Below are 21,967 nucleotides of genomic sequence, written 5' to 3'. Positions count from 1 at the left end.
CATCTATGTCAATAATGTCAATATAAATATTAATCTAATGTTAGCACACAATAATCACCATAAACTACTGGTCAGACCAGACTAAGTGAGGGGGTACTGAATTGAGCATTTTAGGTGCATTTTATTGCTTATTGAATTCAAATTCATTCAAAAACGTTTACAGAGTCTTAAAATAAGCCTAAATATCACCTTAATGGAACAATAGTTTAGAAAATCTGCACCACAGACACATTAGAACAAGTGAAATTAACCAATGAAGCCTAATTTTTTGTGAAAAATAATGATCCATTTGCGTTTCACTACCTGAAATCAATGCACCAAACTCGTTTTTAATGCATCAATCAAACCGCACCAATCAGTTATTTTTGCAGCACCTATCACCCAAGCTGCATGTCTAAACTGAAGTGGGCCATTAGAGCGCCCTGCAGTGTGAACACAGTGGTGTGATGGTACTTGATGGGTGGAAAAAACAAACACAGAATAATAAAAGTCATAAAATCCCTCAATAAATTTCCTTGATCCATATGTCATGTCAGACCTCATTAGAGCCGACGAAAGAATTTATTCAGCTCGTAAATCATCCTCGTCGCGGGTCTGTTGTCCTGTTATGTGGCCTTGAAGCGCGCCGTGTCATCTGTCAGTGTCGTCGCTGCTCGCTTTTTCTTTCTATCAGCAGCTGCTTCTTCCAGCGAGGCGCTCCGTCACTCCGCAGCTGTCGGCTAACAAGAGTTCAGATCTGCTTCCAGCTTTCAGTCACCCACTCAGCCAGCCCGGCTCGCGCTTTTGTCTCCGTTTGGCCTCTCTCTGCCTATCTTCACGTCATCTTCTTCCACACACTCATTCTCCCTCTTCCTCCTTTTCACATCACAAACTTCCTTCAAACATCTCCCTCTTCTCTCTTGCCCCTCAGTTAGGCCAACACATGCTACAACAAGAAGACATTTTATCCACAACCTGAAATAGCAGACAATCGACGGCTGCACCAGACTGGACACCAGCTCAGCCATCACGTGTTTACATATGAGGCTCATTCATTAGACCAAAGTGAGTTTGAGTTGCTATGGTTTCCACAATGAGAGCCGCACATTTAAAGCTCTTTGAGGGTCAGCCTAAAATGTTTTGACATTCATTGTTTTTATCTTTTAGATGTTCAGATTTTCTTCCTTTTGGGTTAAATTGTGCTAATAAAGAAACAGTAAAAATAGAAGTTTGTAGAGTCTTTTTCATATCTTAACAATGTCAGGTAGCAGGAAAATACCTGAGCAACATGCTTTTATTTTTAACATTTTGAACTGTACATGCTCACGAACATGATCATTGTGGATAATTTTCTACACATTTTCCTGCTTCACCCGAATATATGCAGCTTCTTTGGGCTTTAACTCGAATCTGCTCTCTGGATCTTTGGGTTTGGTCGCTGCTCGGCTGCCTGAGCCCCCGTTGAGCGGTGGAGGCCTCAGTGTGTCCAGCAAGGCTGATTTTCTTTTGGTGTGGGGGGGTTTCGCTCTCTGCGTGTGAACATGTGTGTATCTGCTGTGTGTCGTCAAGTCCATTCCGTCGCCTCTCCAGCGCAGTATAAATAGCCTAAAGAGCAACAGGGGGATTCACCCCCATTATAAGCGTCTAAATAACAGCAGCTATTAGCCTGCATGTCTGCTTGTCTCCCCGCGGCTGCTTGACTCGTCCAAAACAGCATTACTCAACTGTCTGTCAGACACTCGTGATGCAAAGATGCAGACTGAATAAAGAACAGCAGAGTGTTAACGCTGTGCAACAGGCCTCACCATCCAGTGAAACACATCGAGGATGCAGTTTTTTTAAAGGAAGAGTTTGATGAAAAAAGTGACATCACTCTCACGTCTCTACTGGAACAGCTGGTTAGCCGAGTTCAGCACAGCTAGCCTGCATCTCTGAGTCTGGTGTAGAAAAGCTTGCCCGAGATCTGACCTCAACCACATCCGACGCCTCGGCATCAGTGATCAGCCTCACGTCCAGGGGGGAGATGCCGAACCGTTATCTACAGCTGTAATATTCTGTGTGCACGTACTTCAGGACTTATATTATTCTGGTCTACAGTCCGAGAATAACAGAACATACAGCAGTATTTCTGTGATAGACACTAGAGAACAAGACGCCATTTGTTCAAACATAATTCAGTGCTGTAATCTGCATGAGCCTGTTTGACTTCAACTCTGCAGAGTGTGTGCGTGTGTGTGTGTGTGTGTGCACCCAGTATTGATTAATTGTGCATAAAACTCTCTTCATAACTACACCTTGGAATTGTGTGCCATGCAAAAAAAAAAAAAAAAACCTCTATCTCTGAGGACTCTGTGTGTGTGTGTGTGTGTGTGTGTGTGTGTGTGTGTGTGTGTGTGTGTGTGTGTGTGTACCCAAGTCTGATAACTATAATTATTCTAAACTATAAAGGCGGAGCGCTCCCTCCCCTGCCCCCAATTTCTGCTCATGGCAGAGAATGAGAAATCCCAGCAGGGGAAAACGAACGCAACACTAATGCAACACCGGCGCTCAGAGACAAGGAGGAAAAGCACAAACTTCTGGGGACATTTAAAAAAAAGCTATTTAATTTTTCATTCCACAGCAGATGTCATCTTTTCACTTTTTCCTAATGATCACTTTTTATATTTATACTGTTTTTAAAGTCTTTTAATCAACATCTGATCAATCCTCAAGCTGCTGCATCGTGTGTGTATGCGAGCATGCCCACGGGCCTGAACGCATCGTGCAGCAGGCCTGAACGGTCAATAGATGCAAACAATGCCAGACCTGACTAATCAATAGGGAGCAATCATGAAGAGAGAATGATGATAATCACTTAAACAGATTGGGAACATAATCAATGGCCGCACTAATTGTCCTCCATTACACAGCTGGTATTGGCACTCAGATTTAGCTTAGCATCAGCGGTGGAATGAGCGTCGTATGAACTGTTGAAGCTGAACTTTGTGAGAACATTTATCAAAAGTTCCTGCAGCAAAGTTTCTTTATAACCAACAAACTGTCTGGAATCAAATGTTATCGCTTTGCAGAAGTCTGTTGATATTTTTTAATATGCAAATTAAAGACGCTTCACACCTGGAAATGAGTCTGATGAGAGAACAACACACAGACAAACAAAACTTATTCCAACACAACAACTGGAGAGATGATGTGATCACATGAATATTCAACACAGAGCGGCTTTAACTACTTATAATACTTATGGCCGACGAGAGAGAGAGAGAGAGAGAGAGAGAGAGAGAGAGAGAGAGAGAGAGAGAGAGAGAGAGAGACTTCCTCCCTCAGCAGGAAACTGTTTTCTGTGTGTGGATGTTTATGTTTCAGGCGAGGTCTTTATTCTCTTTCTTTTTCTTTCTTGTTTCCTCTTCGCTCCCTTTCTCTCCTCATCATCTGTCGTTTTTCTTTTTTTTTCTTTTCTGCCTCATTCAGCTTCACTCAAACAGAAAATCACAACTCAACCACAGAAACACACAGTTTGTCCTTCCAAAGGCAGACACTTCCTCACACACCCCTTCAGCCGAGGCAAACACACACACACACACACACACACACACACGAACACTGACCTGTTTGACGCGGTCTGGGTTGACGGTGGTCTGCGGCTGCAGGATGCTGACTGGCTCTGTCTTCTGGGTGCTCTGAGGCATCTCCCTCACCTTCTCAGCGATGAAGTCATGGACGCCGTTCAGCGCCTCCACCGTCCCCTGGATCAGACACACCCGCTCTGTCGTCCCTGCACACACACACACACACACAGACACACACACAGACAGGTCAGTTTCAACTGAAGGTAAACATGACTTAACCAAAAAGAAAAAAATAAAAAAAAATCATCCATCATCTGCTGCTGATATGCAAATATTAATATAAATTCTTGTAAATTCATCATCATTAAATTTGTGTCACTTTGATGAATGAATGTTTTTCTATGATCGGGCAAAGCTGCTGCTGCAAAAAGAAGAAGAAGAAGAAGAAGAAGAAGAAGATTCCTCATGCACATGTTTTCACAGGTAGGTGGAAACTCACAGGTTTGATGTTGCAGGGCACGTCATCCCAATTCTGATTTCAGTCAAAAGTCTCCATTTTTATAATTTTTACGTGCGGCTGAATAAAAATGAAACTGACCCTGGCTCAGACTGTTTTTCAAAAAATAACAACAGGGATAAGAAAAGATATCGTGACACTGTAACGATCCCCTCAGGGAAATGACACCGATGCAGCAGCAGCAAATAGTAACAGCCAAGAGAGAAAAAAGACAAAATAAAATGAATAGTGAATTATCAAGAAATGAATTTAAAAAAGGAACACACACACACACATTATATTCAACATTTAGTGTGGTTTTAAAACGGAAAATTAATCCAAAAACTTGCAGTTGCATGTTGGATAAAATGTGTGGCCTCACATGCAGAACGCAACATTCAGAAAACACATTTCCACTGCAGCAGCCCCTCCTAAACATAAACTCAGTTTATGTCTGTTTCCAGGACTTCGTCCAGTCAGGAAATTAATTCCCTGGTCCCCCGAAAAATAAAACATACTGCTGTGATTTCTGCATCGGTTTGGGCCAAACATGTGTTTACTGTATATATAAGATTTATATCAGCTAAAAATAAACTGGCTAAACTGTCGAGGTTCAGAGGATTTACACTCCCCTTCTTCAGCAGGAGAAACTCAGATTTATTTATTTTATTATTTTTCACCAGTGAAAATCAGGTCTGTATTAATTTTTGTCAAAGTTATATAAAAATAGATTTTAATCTAAAAGGACTTCCAGGATAAAAAACTCTGAACACATAAAACAAATACCATTGTTCTGTGCTGACGCAGTTTAAGTACAAATTCAATTAAAAGCTCTCTGCTGCATTACCTCATAACAAAAACACAACTCAACAAGCTTCAAGGAAAATTTATTTTCATATTTTAGAGGAAGAATGAAACCTGGAAGAAATCTAGACCTCGAAACACGACAGTTTGCAAAATTAAGTAAAATAAAACATATAAAGTGTGAAATGTGTGTGACTTGTTGTAAATAGGCTAAAATATGCAAAACAAAAAAGTGCCTCACTCTGAACTGCTGTTAATCACAGCTCCTCACAGAGTTTCAAGGCAGAGCAATGACAAACAAAAATCACTGTGATGCTTTATGACTTCACTGTATATGAAAATGTTGCAGGTTAAAACTCTGAGAGAATAAAAGCATCAGTGCTGGATGCAGAGAGGAGGACAGACAGACAGACAGACAGACAGACAGACAGAGGGTATAACAGAGGAGAATGTAGGCCAATGCAAAGCCTCTCAGTCCAGCTGTATCTCAACACCACACTGAAAGTAAAGCTCTCTCTTTCTCTCTCTCTCTCCAACCCTTTTAACATTTTCTCCCTCTCTCTTTCTTTTCCACTTTGCTTTCTCTCTTCCTCACTCCCTTCTTTCTTCCCTCTCTAACTCACTTCATCTCCCTTTTGTTTTTCCCTCCCCCCTCCTTCCACCTCTCTCTCCCTTGACTCCAGTATTTTTCGGGGGATCGGCTCTTATCTCTGCTCAGCAGTGTGTCAGTTAGTGCTTCCGGTCTCCTCCCTCTCCCTGCATTGTTGGACTGGCTCGGTTTGGCCCGGATCGGCCCTCTGAGGCTGCACTGAGCAGAGGGATTGAGGGAATGAGGAACAAAAGCTATATAGTGTGTGTCTGTGTGTGTGTGTGTGTGTGTGGATGGTTGGAAAATTGAATTCAAGAGATTTTCGTTTTAGATTAGGACTTAGTTTAGAGTTAATATTTTTAATACTTTCAGTGAGATCACTAACATGTAGACTTGATGATTCTTGCACACCCTGTAGATAAAGACTTGTGTATGATGTGCAGCTACAGGCTACGGAGGCTAAAAATGAAACACACACAGAACACTGAGGTATTTGCAGCACTTGGCTACCTGGACCTTTGTAACCCCTGTTAGCATTACAGTGAGACTAATTCCCCTTCCTATTTTTACGGTGTGGTGACAGCAGTGACAAACAGTCTCTGTTGACAGCAGCTGAACGCCTCAGATTGGCCGAGCGACTACGAGCTAACAAATCACACAAGCACAAATTTCAGGTGTAGCCACATGCTAACACTTTGTTTCATTTCAGCCTCATTCTGCGTTTAATTCAGCATTAATGAGCAGAATGACATGACTGGTGATGTGTGTGTGTGTGTGTGTGCGTGTGTGTTTGTGCGTGTGTGTGCTGATACTGAGGAAACTGGGCTTCGCCTCTCCCCGACAGCTGGTGCCCTCTGGGTAATCTGGACTTGTCCAATCAGAAGCAAGGATTAGCAGGCCATTGTCTTGGCATGAGTGTGTGTTGGTCATATTTAAGTGTTGCGATTGTGAGTGCGTGCATTTGTATGCGTGTGTGTGGGATGAGTGTAACTGTAGCACAAAAGGCCACTCTGTCAGTGGAGATCATACTGAAGCTGCTGTACGCAGCTGTGCCTCTGCAGCACTGCAGACATGCTTAATGTCATTACAAAATATTAAGATTAATTCATATCCATATAAATATGACTGACCCTTTAATTGAAGATGCTCTATGTATCCTGAGTGCATACATGAGTTATTAAACCATTGAAGTTTGCAGTGTTAAAGTGTTAATATGTACATGAAGTTGTTGCTGTGGTTACACTGTAGGTTCATGTCTTAAAGGGACTGATTAATAGTTTGGGATCATCACTTTTGATTCTTTGATTTTCTTCCAATTTGTATTTAAAAAAATACTCTATTAGAGCAGGTTGGTTTAAAACTGGAATACATCATTTGTTGGCCACTAGGGGACAGAAGACTTACATGACTTAGACATCCCACAGACAGGGAGGAACGCTATTATTCATTCAAGTTGTGTTTGTGTCCAGCTCCATGCAAAATTTCTGGCTCCATAGCTGCTAGCTGCTAGCTGCTAGCATCGTCTCTGCCCTACAGTGGATTAATCGCTGTTTGTTTCCTGAAAAAAATTTAAACGCTGCAGCTGGAAATTAGGTTGAGTAAGAAAGAACACAATAAATATGCTGTAAAACTAAAAATATTAGATCAAATATGTTAAAAAAAACTTCGCAAAAACAGCATTATTTTAATAAAACATAGTTGTTTGATCAATTATTTTCCCAACATCAAAGTCCTAATATAAATTAACGGTGCTTTAAACTTATATTGGCCCAGACTTTATCCCTCCATGCATGTAAAAGCTGTTATTTATTTGCAGGCACAGCAGCGCCGAGCCTCAGCTCAGAAAATCCTTCTGGAAACACAAAGAGAAACAAAATGAGGAGAAAATGCAAACAGGCTGCTGATGAAGATCATGTTTGTAGGGGCAGTTTTATGAATCTCTCCTCAATAATAATCTCGCCTGTTTTATTTTCCGTAAGTCCGCTCATTGCCCCGTGCTTTGTTTATCATCAGACTCAGAGTTTACACACCCCTCAGTGACTGAGAGCGAGCTCCTCTGGCAGCGGCTTCGGTTCTGGTCCCACTGGTGCCAGACATCACTGTGTGTGTGTGTGTGTGTGTGTGTGTGTGTGTGTGTGTGTGAGACTTCCCCTTGTAAAATGAACCTCATCATTTGACATTTTAACAATTGGAACTTGGTGTGCTGCAGCTGCTGAAGCAATATCTGTTCAATATTGTTAAGACTCCTGCGTTTACATAACAAGTGCATGAGACATTTTTCATGCTGCTCATGTAGAGACAGAACATCGCAGGCAGAGCAGCTCTATACTATAGATTTAACACTGCTCTTTAACTCATGCCTAAACATGAAGTGTTTTTTTCATTTTTGGCCTGATCAGGAGGTGAGACTGATCTCAAATTCCAGGTACCTCCAGGTGCTGCCCATCCTGACTCGTTATGCAAATGTGCAGCTACACCTTAAAAAGGATTACTACAGCAAACACAGAGCAAGGTTTGCAAAGGCTGATCACTTCCACTTAAATATGCATTTCAAACAACCAGGTTTAAGTCCTGATAAGTATTCTTGAGAGCTGATGAACACACCAGAGTTCATTACATTGTTTGAGGAAACTAGAGATGCAGAAGCCTACAGTGATAAATAATACAGGGAAAATATTTCAAAACTGAAGCAAGATTATGAAAGGATCACAAATCAAGGACCATGACACAATAAATGGAGGAAACCGCGACAGAACGAGAGTGATGGTTTGTAAAATACAGTGAAAACACAAAGAAGTCTCACAGTCTCACAGCTTTTTAAATAATCAGTTATAGAAAGTTTCAGGTCAGAGGTTCCTGAGATGAAACACCTGCTACTGTGCAAGCAAGAGACTAATCAGGCCAGAGCTTCAGCTTCCACAGATATCAATAACATCTCTTCATTCATGGTGCAGTGAGACAGTTTCACACAGAGTCACACTGGACAAACCTGCAGCATCAAATCCAAAACGCAGCAGAGGTTTGGTTTGTGGCGCTCTTCGTTCTATGAGAGGATGACGAGGATTGAAAATGAAAAGCAGGAGTCTGTGAAAGTCATACTAGACGTGAACTTCAGCTCGCTATTTCCACAGTGACCAAGTGACCCAACAGCACTTCGTCAACACCAGAACTCTCCTCATCATCATCATCATCATCATCATGATCCAGGCTGTGTACCCTGGCAGTTGTTTTTATTAAAGTCTAACTAGCATGACTCACTCCTTCCTCCTCTGCTGTCCTCCTCCTCCTCCTCCTCCTCTCCCCGATGACCAGAGAGGCACCGGAGGCAGCAGACAGAAAGCACAGCGAGCTGCTTCTCCTCTGATTTCTGACTCACAGTAACACACAGCAACATATGCACGCTCGCAGTGACGGTGCATATTGATGCTACAGGGTAAACTCCAGGATGAGCGACAGCACAAAGTCGCTCGGTGCTAAAAATCGAACACGCGGAACGACATGCTAACATGTCAGAGATCAAAGCAACCTGCAGTGGGAGGGGATGCATCTGCCCTCTGCTGCCGGAAGGAGGAAGCAGAAAATACAGAATGTTTGTTTTATTTAGGCTGAATTTGGTCTGTGCTTTGCAACAAATCAAATTTCAATAAAGGGACTGAAAAGTGTGAAAAGCAAAGCAACGATTTAACAGCAGCAGACTGAGTGTGAGTGCCCTGTGGAGCGCTCAGCAGTGAGGGTGAGGAGGGTGGTGTATCTGTGTGACCTCACACTGACCACTGCAGTGATGTAGCTACAGTGTCTCCTCACTGTAAAGACGACTCGCTGTCTCTCCGCCTGTTAATTGCAGCAGAGCGGTGAACCTCCAGCAGCCATAATTCACTTCCTCCAGCCGGGTGTGGAGAGAGCACGCCGCTCCGGGCTACTGTAGCTGACGATAAAGGCACATCACACTGGCCTGAAAAGTCACACCACTTTCTAGTGCTTCACAGGTCAAATGATGGGCAGGGATTAAACGCAGAAATTAAAAGGGCTCTCCACCAGTTTTACACATGAAGCTCAGTTTCCTTTTCTGCGGCTGTGGGTGGAACTTTTTAAAGTAATAAAATACGCCTGTAATGATGTCATCAGGCTCATCTCAGCCTCGCTTCGGAGACCGTAAACTTAAAACAGAAAGCTTGCTGTGCAAACTGTGGGTGTTCGAAAGATGTGGACATTTACCATGGAGAGGAAGGCTGATGCTGTTTAGTATGCATTATGTTTAGACCTTTATAGGATATCTTGGCCTGTGTGCCTCTTGCAGGCCTCCCAACTTACTAAATACTACAGTTCCCCTCTAAAACAGAACTTAGATAATGTCATTATTTGTCAGATTTTAGTAGTACACAACACAGACAGGCTCATTTATTACAATATTCTTCCTGATAATGTGAAAAACACATACCTTTAAATTCTATATATATTTAAATATTATTTTATGACCAAACCAAACCAGACACACACACTGCTTCTTTGTCTTGCAACCAAATAAAAGATAATTGTAGCCTTCGTATATTAGCATGAGCTTAGTGCTCAGAGTGGGAAAAACCTCCTGATCCGGTGAATCAAACAAGTCCACTAAGGAGTATTTTATGAAAATAAATCTAGAGGTAATCGTATAAAAAATCTGTGACTTTCCTCAACAAAGTCAGAGAGCTTCCATGACCTGAAAAAATCATATTTCTTCCTGACTTATTAATGTTGTTTTTCAGCTCAGACAACCACTAAAGGCATAAACAGTCTGCTTTCTTCAGTCGGCCTGAAAACTGCCAGCTTGTTTTAAACAGTTTTAAAATATCTTCTTCTGGGAAATTCATGCAAAGTGACCTGTTTATTTTTTATTTTAATTTCCCTGAGAGGCCTTTAAAGATCCCTGAAGTTCCCTGTCTGGGGTGAGTTTCTCAAACTTTTAGAATATTTGAGAAATATCAGCAGAGAATAACAGAACAGACAAGAGACAAGATGTGACAGCATCGCCAGAGGTCCTGTGTTCACAGGTACATGATGTCCAGCCCCTGCTACGCTGAGATGTACAGCTTTTTCACTTCCAGCACCACTCTGATGGAAAAACATCAGCAGGAGAGAGAAAGACAACCAATATAAAGAGATACAGAGGTTCACACGACTTCTGTCACATCCGAAAAACATCAAGGCAGGGGAGGGCAGAGGGAGAGACAGATAAATGGACAGAAACTCAGAGAGGGAGAGGCAGATCGGCGCAGAGTCACGACAGTAATGTCAAAATGGAGTGACACCAGAGAAAGAGGGAGACAAACGGAGACGGGCAGAGAGACGGACAGACTGTGTTGCACAGAGAGAAACCTTTGTGAAACCTGTCACAACAAAGCAGCATCAGGACAACAGAGGAAGAGAGACAAAAAGACACAGCGATGCTGCGAGATGTATGCAGAAATGTAGGTGGCAAAGCCCGAAAGACAGACAGATGTAGTAGAGGACTCAAGAGACGCCTTTCCAGATGTCTTTTTAACGTACAGCTTTCAGGGGAAAATGTTGTGCTGTATCTCTGTTGTACTGTAGAAATATTTAGACAGCTTGAAATTTCAACATTCAAACTTAACTTGAAAATGACATTTCATGTGGTATTTTGGTTACAGAAATACATATATATATATATGCAAAAATACTTCACGATATTCATTTGTAATTTATTTTATTTATTCCATCTTTGATTTTTCATGTCTTCTACCGAGGTGGAGGGACGGACACAGAAAGGTTGAATGCAATCATAAAGAGAGAAAGACAGGGGGACAGATGACGATACAGAAAACACGAGTTTGATGAAGATTAAACCCGGGCAGACATATGCAGACAGACATGTATAGAACTATGACTTAAAGATAGAATAAAAAATCCATCCGAGCTGATTGGAAGCACAGCGAGAGGTGGCGGCTGGTTTAATGTAAGCTCATTAAACAGATCTCCTTAGGCTGCGGATAAGCTCAGGTTAACTGGCTACCTTTGATCAGATCTGCTGGATTAGCTGGCTGTTAGAGGCGCAGCTCAACACTTTGTTGTTCAGGAGGGTTAAAGAGTATATAAAAAGTCTTATAGGAACTAAAACTAAAGGTGAAGAGATGAAGGTCAGCTGGACGTCCCGATGCTCGTGTATCACGTGTCTGTTCATAAAGTTTCCACTATGAGAGGGAGATAAGAAAAGCCGAACATTTCAGTGAAGGTTTAATAACAAAAACCTTCCGCAACACTTAAAAAAAATAATAGAAGGTCTCGAATCAGTTTTATAATAACTCAACTGACATTATGAGTGAGTTTTTCAAGTCACACAAGGTTATTACAACCTTCAAGCCGCCAATATTATGTGCATCAAAGGATATTATTAACAGAATAAACAATATCTATCCATCATGAGGTCCGAACCACGATTCAGTTTCCTCAACAACAAAGTGGCAGAAGTTGGATGATGCATTTTCTTCTGAAGTGATCTTTATCAGCTGCTTGCAGCCTTTCATGACTCTTGAAGTTACTGGAACTACACTGCTTAATTCAAAGGACTTTATTTCCTGATTTGCGCTGTAAGGAAACAGGAACACTCCCAAAAGAAGCTATTCTGTGGTACGCAGATAAAGATGTAAGACTCTCTTTTCTTCTTATACTAATGTAATATGCTAATGCTTACTGATGTTTAAATGCTACATGTAGTACCTCTAAATCCATCCTAATTGTGACCTAACATTACCTTCTGTCCCCCAATAAGAGCTCTTTTCAAACTGCTTTTACTCTACATTGAAATTGCTGCAGCTTCTGCACACAATGGTCCCCTGTAATGCGGAAAAAAGTGCTGACAATGACCAATAGGCTTCTGTCAGTGAGCGATGGATGGATTCATTGACTGACAAACCAATAACCCAATGGATACGACAGCAGCTACCTCAGTATCCAATTAAAGTGGTTTTACAGCCAAATGAGAAGGCCCAGCTGTGGGGACAAAAGCAGAGCCGGTTGGCCGTATAGACAGATGGATGAAGAGAGGGAAGAAAGAATCAATAGATAGATAGATAGATAGATAGATAGATAGATAGATGGTAGATAGATAGATAGATAGATAGATAGATAGATAGATAGATAGATAGATAGATAGATAGATGGATTGGTATTTGTTGCATAACTGCTGCTGCAAAGTTTTCCCTGCAACTGTAAACCAGCGGAGGAGGCGATCTGTCTCCCCTTGACTGATCCTGCTCTGTTACCTTGGAAACTGACAGTCTCACCCCCCCAATCATGCATACACACCCGCACACATGCTCTCACACACAATTGTGACTATACACCAAACACACACTCTTTCATGCAGCTGGGCAGCTGTTGGTGATGTCATGAGTTGTTATTCCAAAAGGAGAGAGAGAGAGAGAGAGAGAGAGTGTGTGTGTGTGAGAGAGAGAGAGAGAGAGAGAGAGAGAGAGAGAGAGAGAATGACTGCATGTGCTGATGTAATCAAGAGCAGTAAGGAAACTTGGATCGGTTCTCTGCTGCAGTCGACCAAGTCTTCATCAGAGAGAGAACAGGACAGAAAGATAGGAGGGAGAAGAAGAGAGAGAGGAAAGATGGAAGGAAAGAAGAAATGCAGGAAGGAAAGATTAAAAAAAGGAAGGATGAGAGGATGGAACAACGAGGGAAAATATCAAGAGGGGATCAAAATAAAAGAAACCTAAAGAAGGGGAATGAGGAAGAAACGAAGGAAGGAAGCAGGAAAACAGTCCAGGAAAGACAACAAGGAAGTAAACAAGAAAATAAAGAAGGAGAGACAGAAATGGGAGCTGGTCCAACACTGCAGCTTACGTGGATGAAAATGTGATGGTTGCTTTGTAACAGGCTGGCAGAGAGTTTGGCATGTCTCCCCTGAGCGCCTACAGGGCTGTAACACACACTCTCCCACTGCTTCCACATCATTTACACCAGACAAAATCATGGTCAATTAGGAAAAACATTAAACCTTAGAGTTACTGCGGTCAGATGGCCTGAGGCGCTGCTTTTACTGGTCTTAACTGACTTCTACTGACTTTAAAAACAACAAAACAGGAAAAACTAAAGTTCTGTTCAGGTATCCCGGTGTCTCGACGCGCTGAGGCGCGAACAGTCTCAACATGAAAGGTCCCGCATGTTTCCAGAATATGGCTTCTGCTATAGCTGAACATGATTTTATGATTACACATAAAACCCCTTTGAAGAAATGTATTGTAAACCAAGCTCCATTGCTCCACATGGGACCATCAAAGTGATTGATGACCATAAAAGGTATAAAAACATACTAATCAGCATTATTTACAGCCATAAAGAACCTCTCCATCCCCAAAACACTGCCAGAAATTCCAGAGTCCCTCAAAGAGCAGAAGAAAAACCACAAATGTTTAGAAGAGGGAAGCACAAAGAATCACAAAAACAAGAAATACTGCAAAGTATTTGTGTAACTTACATACAAAACAACCAAAAAGCACCACAATAAACCCGCAGCTTCAACAAAACCACTAATACAATTTATCACAAAAGTGTGTTAAGACTCCAAAGTTTTATATGTTGTTACTTAAATAATCATTCAGATGACCAGTTTCAGTTGAAATACAGCAGATGTTTGTCTGAGTCGGAGCCTTTTTTCTCTCTTTTCTTGGTGGAAAACACTCAGAGAGTTGAGTTTAACATTAATGTTATCCATCATTTCCTGTTTCCTTGTCTTCTTCTACTGTCTACCTTCTGCTCCTCGTTATTTTTCTTTAAATCTTTCTCCTAAAGCTGCACCAGGACCTGTAAAAACATGGTTTCCTGTCAGCCTCCCTCCCTCAGCGTCTCCGCTCACTCCCCCTGACTCCCTGCTCTCCTCCCCCGTTCTCTCTCCTCCTTTATCTGTCCCGAGGTCCGGCGGTGACAGAGCACTCGGTGAGAAGAATAAGGCAAACTCTCTCTAAAGAATAACAAAAGAAGCTGGAAGAAAAAGCAGGAATTCCTCTCCTCTGATGTAAGGCTTTTCACTTGGAGAGTCCGTCCAGTCTCCACCTCCGTGTCCTTCACTTCTCCACTGAGTCCCTTTGCTGGGTATCTGCACGCTTCGTAAAAATGCTGCTTTCATGCAGAGTTTTAAGCTTTCTGGAAAAGGAATCGCAACTTAGGAGGCGAGCTGAAGAAGCAGCGCAAAAATAAATCAACATTTCTAAGATGTTGCATGTAAAAGACTCCATTAATCACTGGATCTTTTTAAAGTTATGTTAACAGGAGCAGCACCACACACTGGCTGCAGCTGGGATTTGAACTTTTTACAGGAAACATTCCTCACTTCCCCACTTCCTCCTAACTTCCTATCCAAATACATGCATTATTGTTTTTTAACATATAAACATATGTTTAGTTCGGGAACTCTTTAGGCAAAGCCTTGAATGCAACACGCTGCATGTTTTACTGCTGTTATCACACCTTTTTAAAGCTTTCGTTGAAACTATTCGGTGCTATTACACAGGATTTATCTGTGCATGTGTTTAAAGATGTATAAAATCCCTTTTTCCCCTCTATTTCCTGTATTCATAGTTATAGTTATATTCCAGATAACTAAGTTAAGCTTTTCTAATCTTAAATCTTAAATCTTAAAATTTAAGCCATATGAATGAAAAGTTCCTGATACAAAGCCCTGCGGGATTCCTTTTGTATTTCACTAAGAACACAGAGGATGATGATTTTCCTGTGACAAAAACAGCCTTTTCTCACCATTTGTCTGCACTATCCACCCGCTCTTCAGGTCTCCTCCCCTGTTTCCCATAATCCCCCCCCCCCCTCTTTTCTAGTCTTTCTTTCTTTGGCAGCCGGGTTGGTGTTGCCCAAGTGACCCGATCCATGCTGAGCAAACAGCTGAAAAGATGCCATGACTGCCTCCTCTCTCCTCTTTTGTCCTCTTCTCTTCCATCCCTCCTCTTGTCTTACTCCTCATAATTTTCCCTTCACCTCTTTTTCCTGCTTTTAACCTTTTCTACACTTCCTCTCTCTTCCTGTCACAACTTAATTTTCTATGTAATCTCCTGTCCTCATCCCTTTCTCTTTTCATTCCTCCTCCTTTATCGCTCTCTCTCTCTCTCCATCACTCTGCTGTACCTGCTGTCACATTCACCTGAAAGCTGCCAGGACGCCCTTAGCAACAAGAGAAAGTAGAAAACAAAGAGGAGGAAAGTGGAGGAGTGGAAAGAGGAACAGTTTGAACAGTCTGGCTGATGCTTTTAAAAAAGCTTTTCAAAAGCACCTGCAAACTCTCATCCTCAAAACAGGCAAGTGGATCCCAAACTCATGTCTGAGAATAGGATGGTTTGCTTGGTCCACAGACAAAACCTTTCCTACTTGATTAATTTACAAACCATAAACCTTTGCTATATTCTATTATATTTATTGCTTGTGTGGGTCAAAGCATTCCCACTCCCTCAACCAAAACTACATTTCTATAACTTCTATTATGTTGTATTAAAAATGCATTTTGACATGAGTGCAACTGATAAATGTTTGAGCTCTTAATAATTATTAAGACAGCAAAAAATATACAGGAAAGAATTATGGTTAATTTCAGGTGTTTTTAATAATAGACAAGCTGATTTTTAAATTCTTTGAGTGTGAATTTGGTCATAATGAGGCAAAAAAACTCCTCAGCACACACTTTTTGTCCCTTAGTTGGACCAGAACCCCCTTTTACACAGGACTCAAAAGGCGCCCAACAAGTTAGGAAATGTTCAGCTTTATGCAAACGTCCTCTGATGTGCAGGAGCAACAACCACATGCGCTAACGATGCTCCTTTTGATTCCTTTGCGAAACAGCTGTTTTTTTTTACGACGCAGGAATACTTTACACAAAATAAACTCACAAGCCATCACAGTGGGATCTGAATAAAAAAAAGATGTGGCAGGACATGGATCAGGAAAACCACTTAATTGTGCACAGGTAGTGTGTGTATACAAGAGAAAATAAAGACCTAATTGGAGCTGAGTAAGTAAATGGCGTCCTAAATGCAAACAGGCTTCATGAGAGTGATGAGAAAGGCCCCCACTTTGAATCAATGAATGAGGCATAAACGCAGAGTCTTAACCCTAAAATTCAATTATTTACCTACAGCAGCGTTCTGTCCCTGAATGGGTGCTGAGTCCCCGTAATGATTCTTGTCCCCGCAATGTTAGTGTTGCATTCAAGTCTGCAGGTGCAACAAAATGCTACAAACAGGACAGAGTGCACACAGGAAGTGTGTCTGCTGACGAGAACGGACAGCTGTAATAACGTGTTTCACCGGGTCTTCCCCATGGACAAGCACACACACACACACACAAAGACAAACACAAACACACACATACTCGTCTCGTGTCATTAAGTGACGACACACACTCACACACTTATGGAAAGAACTCACACACACACACTCACTCAGCTGAGCTCTCCGGCTCTCTCACAAGTCACACACCTCACTATGTAACCATAGACAACTATATATACACACCTAATCACCCACATACTCATCTGTCTTCGACGCACACACACACACACACACGCACACGCACATACACACAGCTTGTTTGTGTCCTCGGAGGGCCTGCATGGTAACTGGACCTCGTGTGAATTCTTGGTCAACCCAAACGAGTTCAACACTGTTCTGATTTTACTCACACCTACACACACACACACACACACACACACACACACACACACATACAGCAGATGTAGACACATAAGCGCAAATGCAGACATTTCTCTCAAACACACACACATGCACAAAGTGACCGTCACTGAATAATGAAGTGACAGAAAGAGAGAAAACTTCTTCTTTCCTCTCTCTCCCGATCTGACCTCAGGCTCTTCTCTCCTTCACTGTCTCTTTTCATCGTTCCTCTCCTCTTCTTTCTTTCTTTTCTCTCCTCTTCTTTCTTTCTTTCTTTCCTCACTCCGACGTTTTCTCCAGCAACCAGGAGCTTAAACTCCACTTCAAGATTAAACCAATGAGACCAACAACGGCTTTGTTTCAGATCATTTTTGTGAGGAAAACAGCCTCAGAGTCACGTTGTTGATCTTTGAAACTGAGTGCTGTAATTTCTGCTGTAACTGTTAAGAATTCCAGTATCTTTAAAGTTGTTTCATTCCTCTTTCTTTGCACCTCTCTGTTCATTTCACTCCTGTTTAGACTAGTGACAGAGTTAGATTTAGAGCTGTCCCCTGAACATCCACAACATTATTGAAGCGCTTTAGGGTGGAACCAGGTTCCTGCAGCAGAAATGAAGACAGACTGCATCTCCTGCTTCACTGTGAGAAATATTCATTCTGGTGACTGCACAGACACTGACCCTCTGCACAACTCTGAGTGTGTGTGCTCAGCTTTCGTGGCACCGTGTACGTGGCACACACACACACACGCATGCACACGCACGCAAGCACACATGCACACATGCACACAGACTCACACACACACACTCCAGTCTGATACTCCCTTCAACTCATTCAGCATTATCTCCCCTGTTGGTATCTGGTGTCGCACAACTGTCTTGATGGAGCCACACCTGTCTTCCTTGCTCACGCACACACACACACATACACACACACTCACACACACACTCACACACATGCCCCGTGTCCCAAAGCCTCAGTGTTATCTAAACATTCCCATCCAACCTCTGCTCTACTGTGTGTGTGTGTGTGTGTGTGTGTGTGTGTTGAAGGTGTGATTACATGTGTTCATTTATGTCTGTGTGAGTATCCATGTGCACATGTGTATGTATGTGTGTGTGTCTCATTTGTTATTTCAGGCTTAAAGCCAAGCTGTGCATTCATTTTTGTATTTTTGTCCGTTATTAGTTTGCATCTATCTGTCTATCTTTGGCTTGTGTGTCTGCGTGTGTGTCTGTGTCTGTGTGTGTGTGTGTGTGTGTGTGTGTGTGTGTGTGTGTGTGTGTGTGCAAAATGCGGACAGTGTCAGCTGGTCTAAGCCTCCTCGTCCCCACCCTCTTATAGCCTCAAATCCCCCCAAATCCATCTCTGCTGCCCATGTGACTACAACTGCCCCTTTACCCCGTCAGCTGCCCCAACACTGCTGTCAGCCTGTCTCTCTGACACACACACACACACACACACCTTTCTTTCCTTCATCATGTCTTTGTCCCCCTGAGACCATTTTTTCTCTCTCTCAGTAGGGGGATCATTTACAGATTGAAGTGTTAGTTCCACAAACATTTGTGAGGCAGAGCTTCTCTCATCGGTTCAGTTAAATCACAGTGCGCAGAGCCAACATGCATGGCACAGTGTTGTAATTGCATATTATATACTGCATTAAAAAAAATGTAAAATTTTGATAAAAAATTCTGTTTACTTAAAAAAGCAGTGATTTATTATTGCATTCTCACAAAGACAAATTGGTAAGGCCAGAAACATCCAGACTTTCAGTGCTAATATGGGCCAAACTCCAAAACAAACAGATCCTACAAATCCTCATAATGCACGTCGACTGTGACTTTTCTTTAGGTTGGGCGCAGTTAGCCTGTAGGCTAAATAGAAGATAAAGTTCAGAAAGTTATACATATTTTGCATCATTGTCTGATAGTCTGTCATGAACTCTTCATACACTGTAAATACTCTCTCTCTCTCTCTCTCTCTCTCTCTCTCCATCTCTTGCTCTTTCTATACCTCGGTCTATCATTCCACATTCCTCTCAGTTCCTCTCATTTTCTTTCCTTTCTGTCTCTCTCTGAGCTGAACACACCCTTTGTCTTCTGACTCATGCTACTTGGAAACACACACACACACACACACACACACACACACACAGTACGTAGTCATCAGTGTATTTCTGGAGTCGAGCTGCTGCTTTATGAGAATACCCGTCTCACTTTATCAGCGTTTTCACGACTTTGCAGAGCGCCGGCTGTTTGAGCCCAACTCTCCGTACAATCCTCTCTCCCCTTCACGCCCAAACATGACGTTACATGTGCAATGCGGCGGGCTAATAGAGGACCAGGTAACGTTAGTGCCCTGCTCTGCTCATTGAGTTTTACTGGACCATATAACAATGAGAAAAATCTTCGCAGTCTGACTTGCCCCGGAGGAAGCAGCAGATAAGTGCATCTAATTTCCAAATTTAACACCCATTAAGCCTGTGAAGTGACTTCAGTGTTATTAAAGGCCCATTCTGAACATTTTAACCACATATTTGACACATACTGACGTACGGTACATAAATGAGTCTGACTTCAAGATGTCAGGTCCAACCCTCATCCAGCTTCGAGTACTTTCGAACCAAAAGCTCAAGAAAGATCAATTCAAGATGGCTTCTTTTTAAAGCTGCATTGTGTGTTCGTCTTCTTGTAACATAAACAAACACGAGCACAAAGACAGATGAGGAGAGAAATGAAGGAAACACATTCTCTCACCCCTTCATGGCTGCTTGTGATTGGCTGCAGCACCATATGATGAATTCAACAGGGAACCAAAGAGAGCTGTTTAATAACTCATGGCACGTGGATCAGGGTTTGACCCCTCTGGATACACACACACACACACACACACACACACACACACACACACACACACACACACACACACTCACACTCAACGTTTATTCAACAAAGCCCGTCAACCATGGAGACCAGCATGCCTGGTCTTTTACATCATCATCATCATCATACACAATCTGGTCCCCATTTGTTACAGCTGGGACTGCAGAGTGTGTGTGTGTGTGTGTGTGTGTGTGTGTGTGTGTGTGCATGTTTCTGAGTATGTTTCTGTGCTGCTGAGATCATGTATGCCCATGTGTGTGTTTATGTCTTAGTGTGAGCTGGGACTTGGCTCTACACCGAGGACATGTAGCCTGAGAAAGTGAAAACTGTGCAGAGCCTCACACACCAAAACATCCTCAACTATGCTTGAACCCATCCGGCTTTTTGCTTCATGCACTGCTAGTAAAACGCCCGAGAACTCAAATGCACACTTTCCTTCCAACATGACATAAATCCACATTGGAAAAGCAAATAAAAGTCTCTGGCTGAGGTGGAGGACTCTTACTGTAACGCTGACCCAACTTTTACACTGTGAGAAACCTGATTAACGAGAGAGCACAAGTCGGACTGTTTCTTTGTAGTCTGTGTGAACAGAGGAGAAGTGTGGACCGTCAGCAGGACTGCCGGCCAACAAAAGTTGTTCCTTGTCTTCTGTCCAACATCGTCTCATGTCACTGACAACAGTTTTGACTGGCAAGAGCAAAACGAAGGTGAAGCTTCTGGTAATTTTCCTTTGGTGGAAGAGAATAAGAGTCTCTGATCCAGATCAGATTAAAGCATCTTAATTATCCAGCTACAGATATGTCAGCTGATTAAAACCATGTCATGGTATGAAGCCAGGAGATGACTGAAATTACCGTATTAGCATATGCTTTCTTACAGCAATGCAGGGCTGTGATATGATCTTATCACGATATTATTTTACAAATTCCAGCTGTTCAAATGAACCAGTCAAACTGGCTGCAATTAAAGTCATACATAGTTAATCAGGGGTTTAGAGGAGAGTTTTGTCTTATGTAATGCACAACATCAGTCTGATTTTTTTCATTTTACATACTTTCCATCATGATATATAGTTATAAATATGTTAAATCACATTAACACAATGCATTAGAAAAGAGCTTCACACTTGTTCAACAACAAACCCAACAGTTTTAATAAGTTTTGCTTGCATGCTCACTTGTGAACATCATTTTAGATCATTTTGTGAAAGGTAAACACAATGTGAGCCTATAATTATGTGATTCCACTGAATGTCAATGAATAATCATATTGAAATATTACCAAAGCTGTGAAACAATAAAACCAGTTTAAAGTCTTTCACTACACCAACAATCAGAAGTCAACCATTGACCCGTGCTGCACATTTTAATATCTACAAGCCACTTAAAGCTGGAAAGCAAAATGCCAAAGTGGCAGATTCAGCACAACACTACAATCCTCCCTCTCAGATTCTGTAAAGTGGAGCTTAACTGTAACACAAAACTACCAGAGAAGCTCTGCTAGGACACTGTGTGCACCCCCCCCCCGACAGCTGAGAGGAACATAAAAATGTACGAATTTTACACACTGTGAAGCGTCACAGTGCTTCAGTGATTCATGCTGCTGCTGGTCGGTCGGGTTTGTCCAAAAGTTTCACCCTAAAAGTGCTGGATCAGGCTGGGGAGGAGAGAGACGGGAGGTCGTGCTCCTGGTGTGTGTGTGTGTGTGTGTGTGTGTGTGTGTGTGTGTGTGTGTGTGTGTGTGTGTGCAGATAAACACATGATGATGGACATGTCTGTAATTAGAGATAAATGACAAGAGTCAGATAGAAACAGGAGGAGAAGATGCCTCTACTCTCTCTCTCTCTTTCTCTCTCTCTCTCTCAGTGTTGTGTGTAAGTGGGCGGAAGAAAGTGGCAATTAGCAATCAGCTAAAACACTAATTACCCCCCCCCCTCTCTCTGTATCTATATGCCTCCCTCTCTAAAGTATC

The 21,967-nt window shown here is 42.2% G+C and overlaps 1 protein-coding gene across 2 annotated transcripts in view; it reads right to left on the bottom strand.

Moving 5' to 3' along the window:
• The window catches only part of LOC121609627 (RNA-binding protein Nova-1-like), a 66,584-nt gene that overhangs the window by 10,199 nt on the left and 34,418 nt on the right, over positions 1-21,967 (bottom strand). For both annotated transcript variants that reach the window (XM_041941308.1, XM_041941309.1), the window contains one exon: positions 3,585-3,751. In XM_041941308.1, the coding sequence (XP_041797242.1) occupies positions 3,585-3,751 (167 nt within the window). The remainder of the gene's footprint in view (positions 1-3,584; positions 3,752-21,967) is intronic.

The sequence above is a fragment of the Chelmon rostratus genome, chromosome 7 (assembly GCF_017976325.1).
Source record: "Chelmon rostratus isolate fCheRos1 chromosome 7, fCheRos1.pri, whole genome shotgun sequence".
NCBI lineage: Eukaryota > Metazoa > Chordata > Actinopteri > Chaetodontiformes > Chaetodontidae > Chelmon > Chelmon rostratus.
Note: the sequence above shows the minus strand (reverse complement) of the source record. Positions and strands in the feature narration are given on the sequence as shown.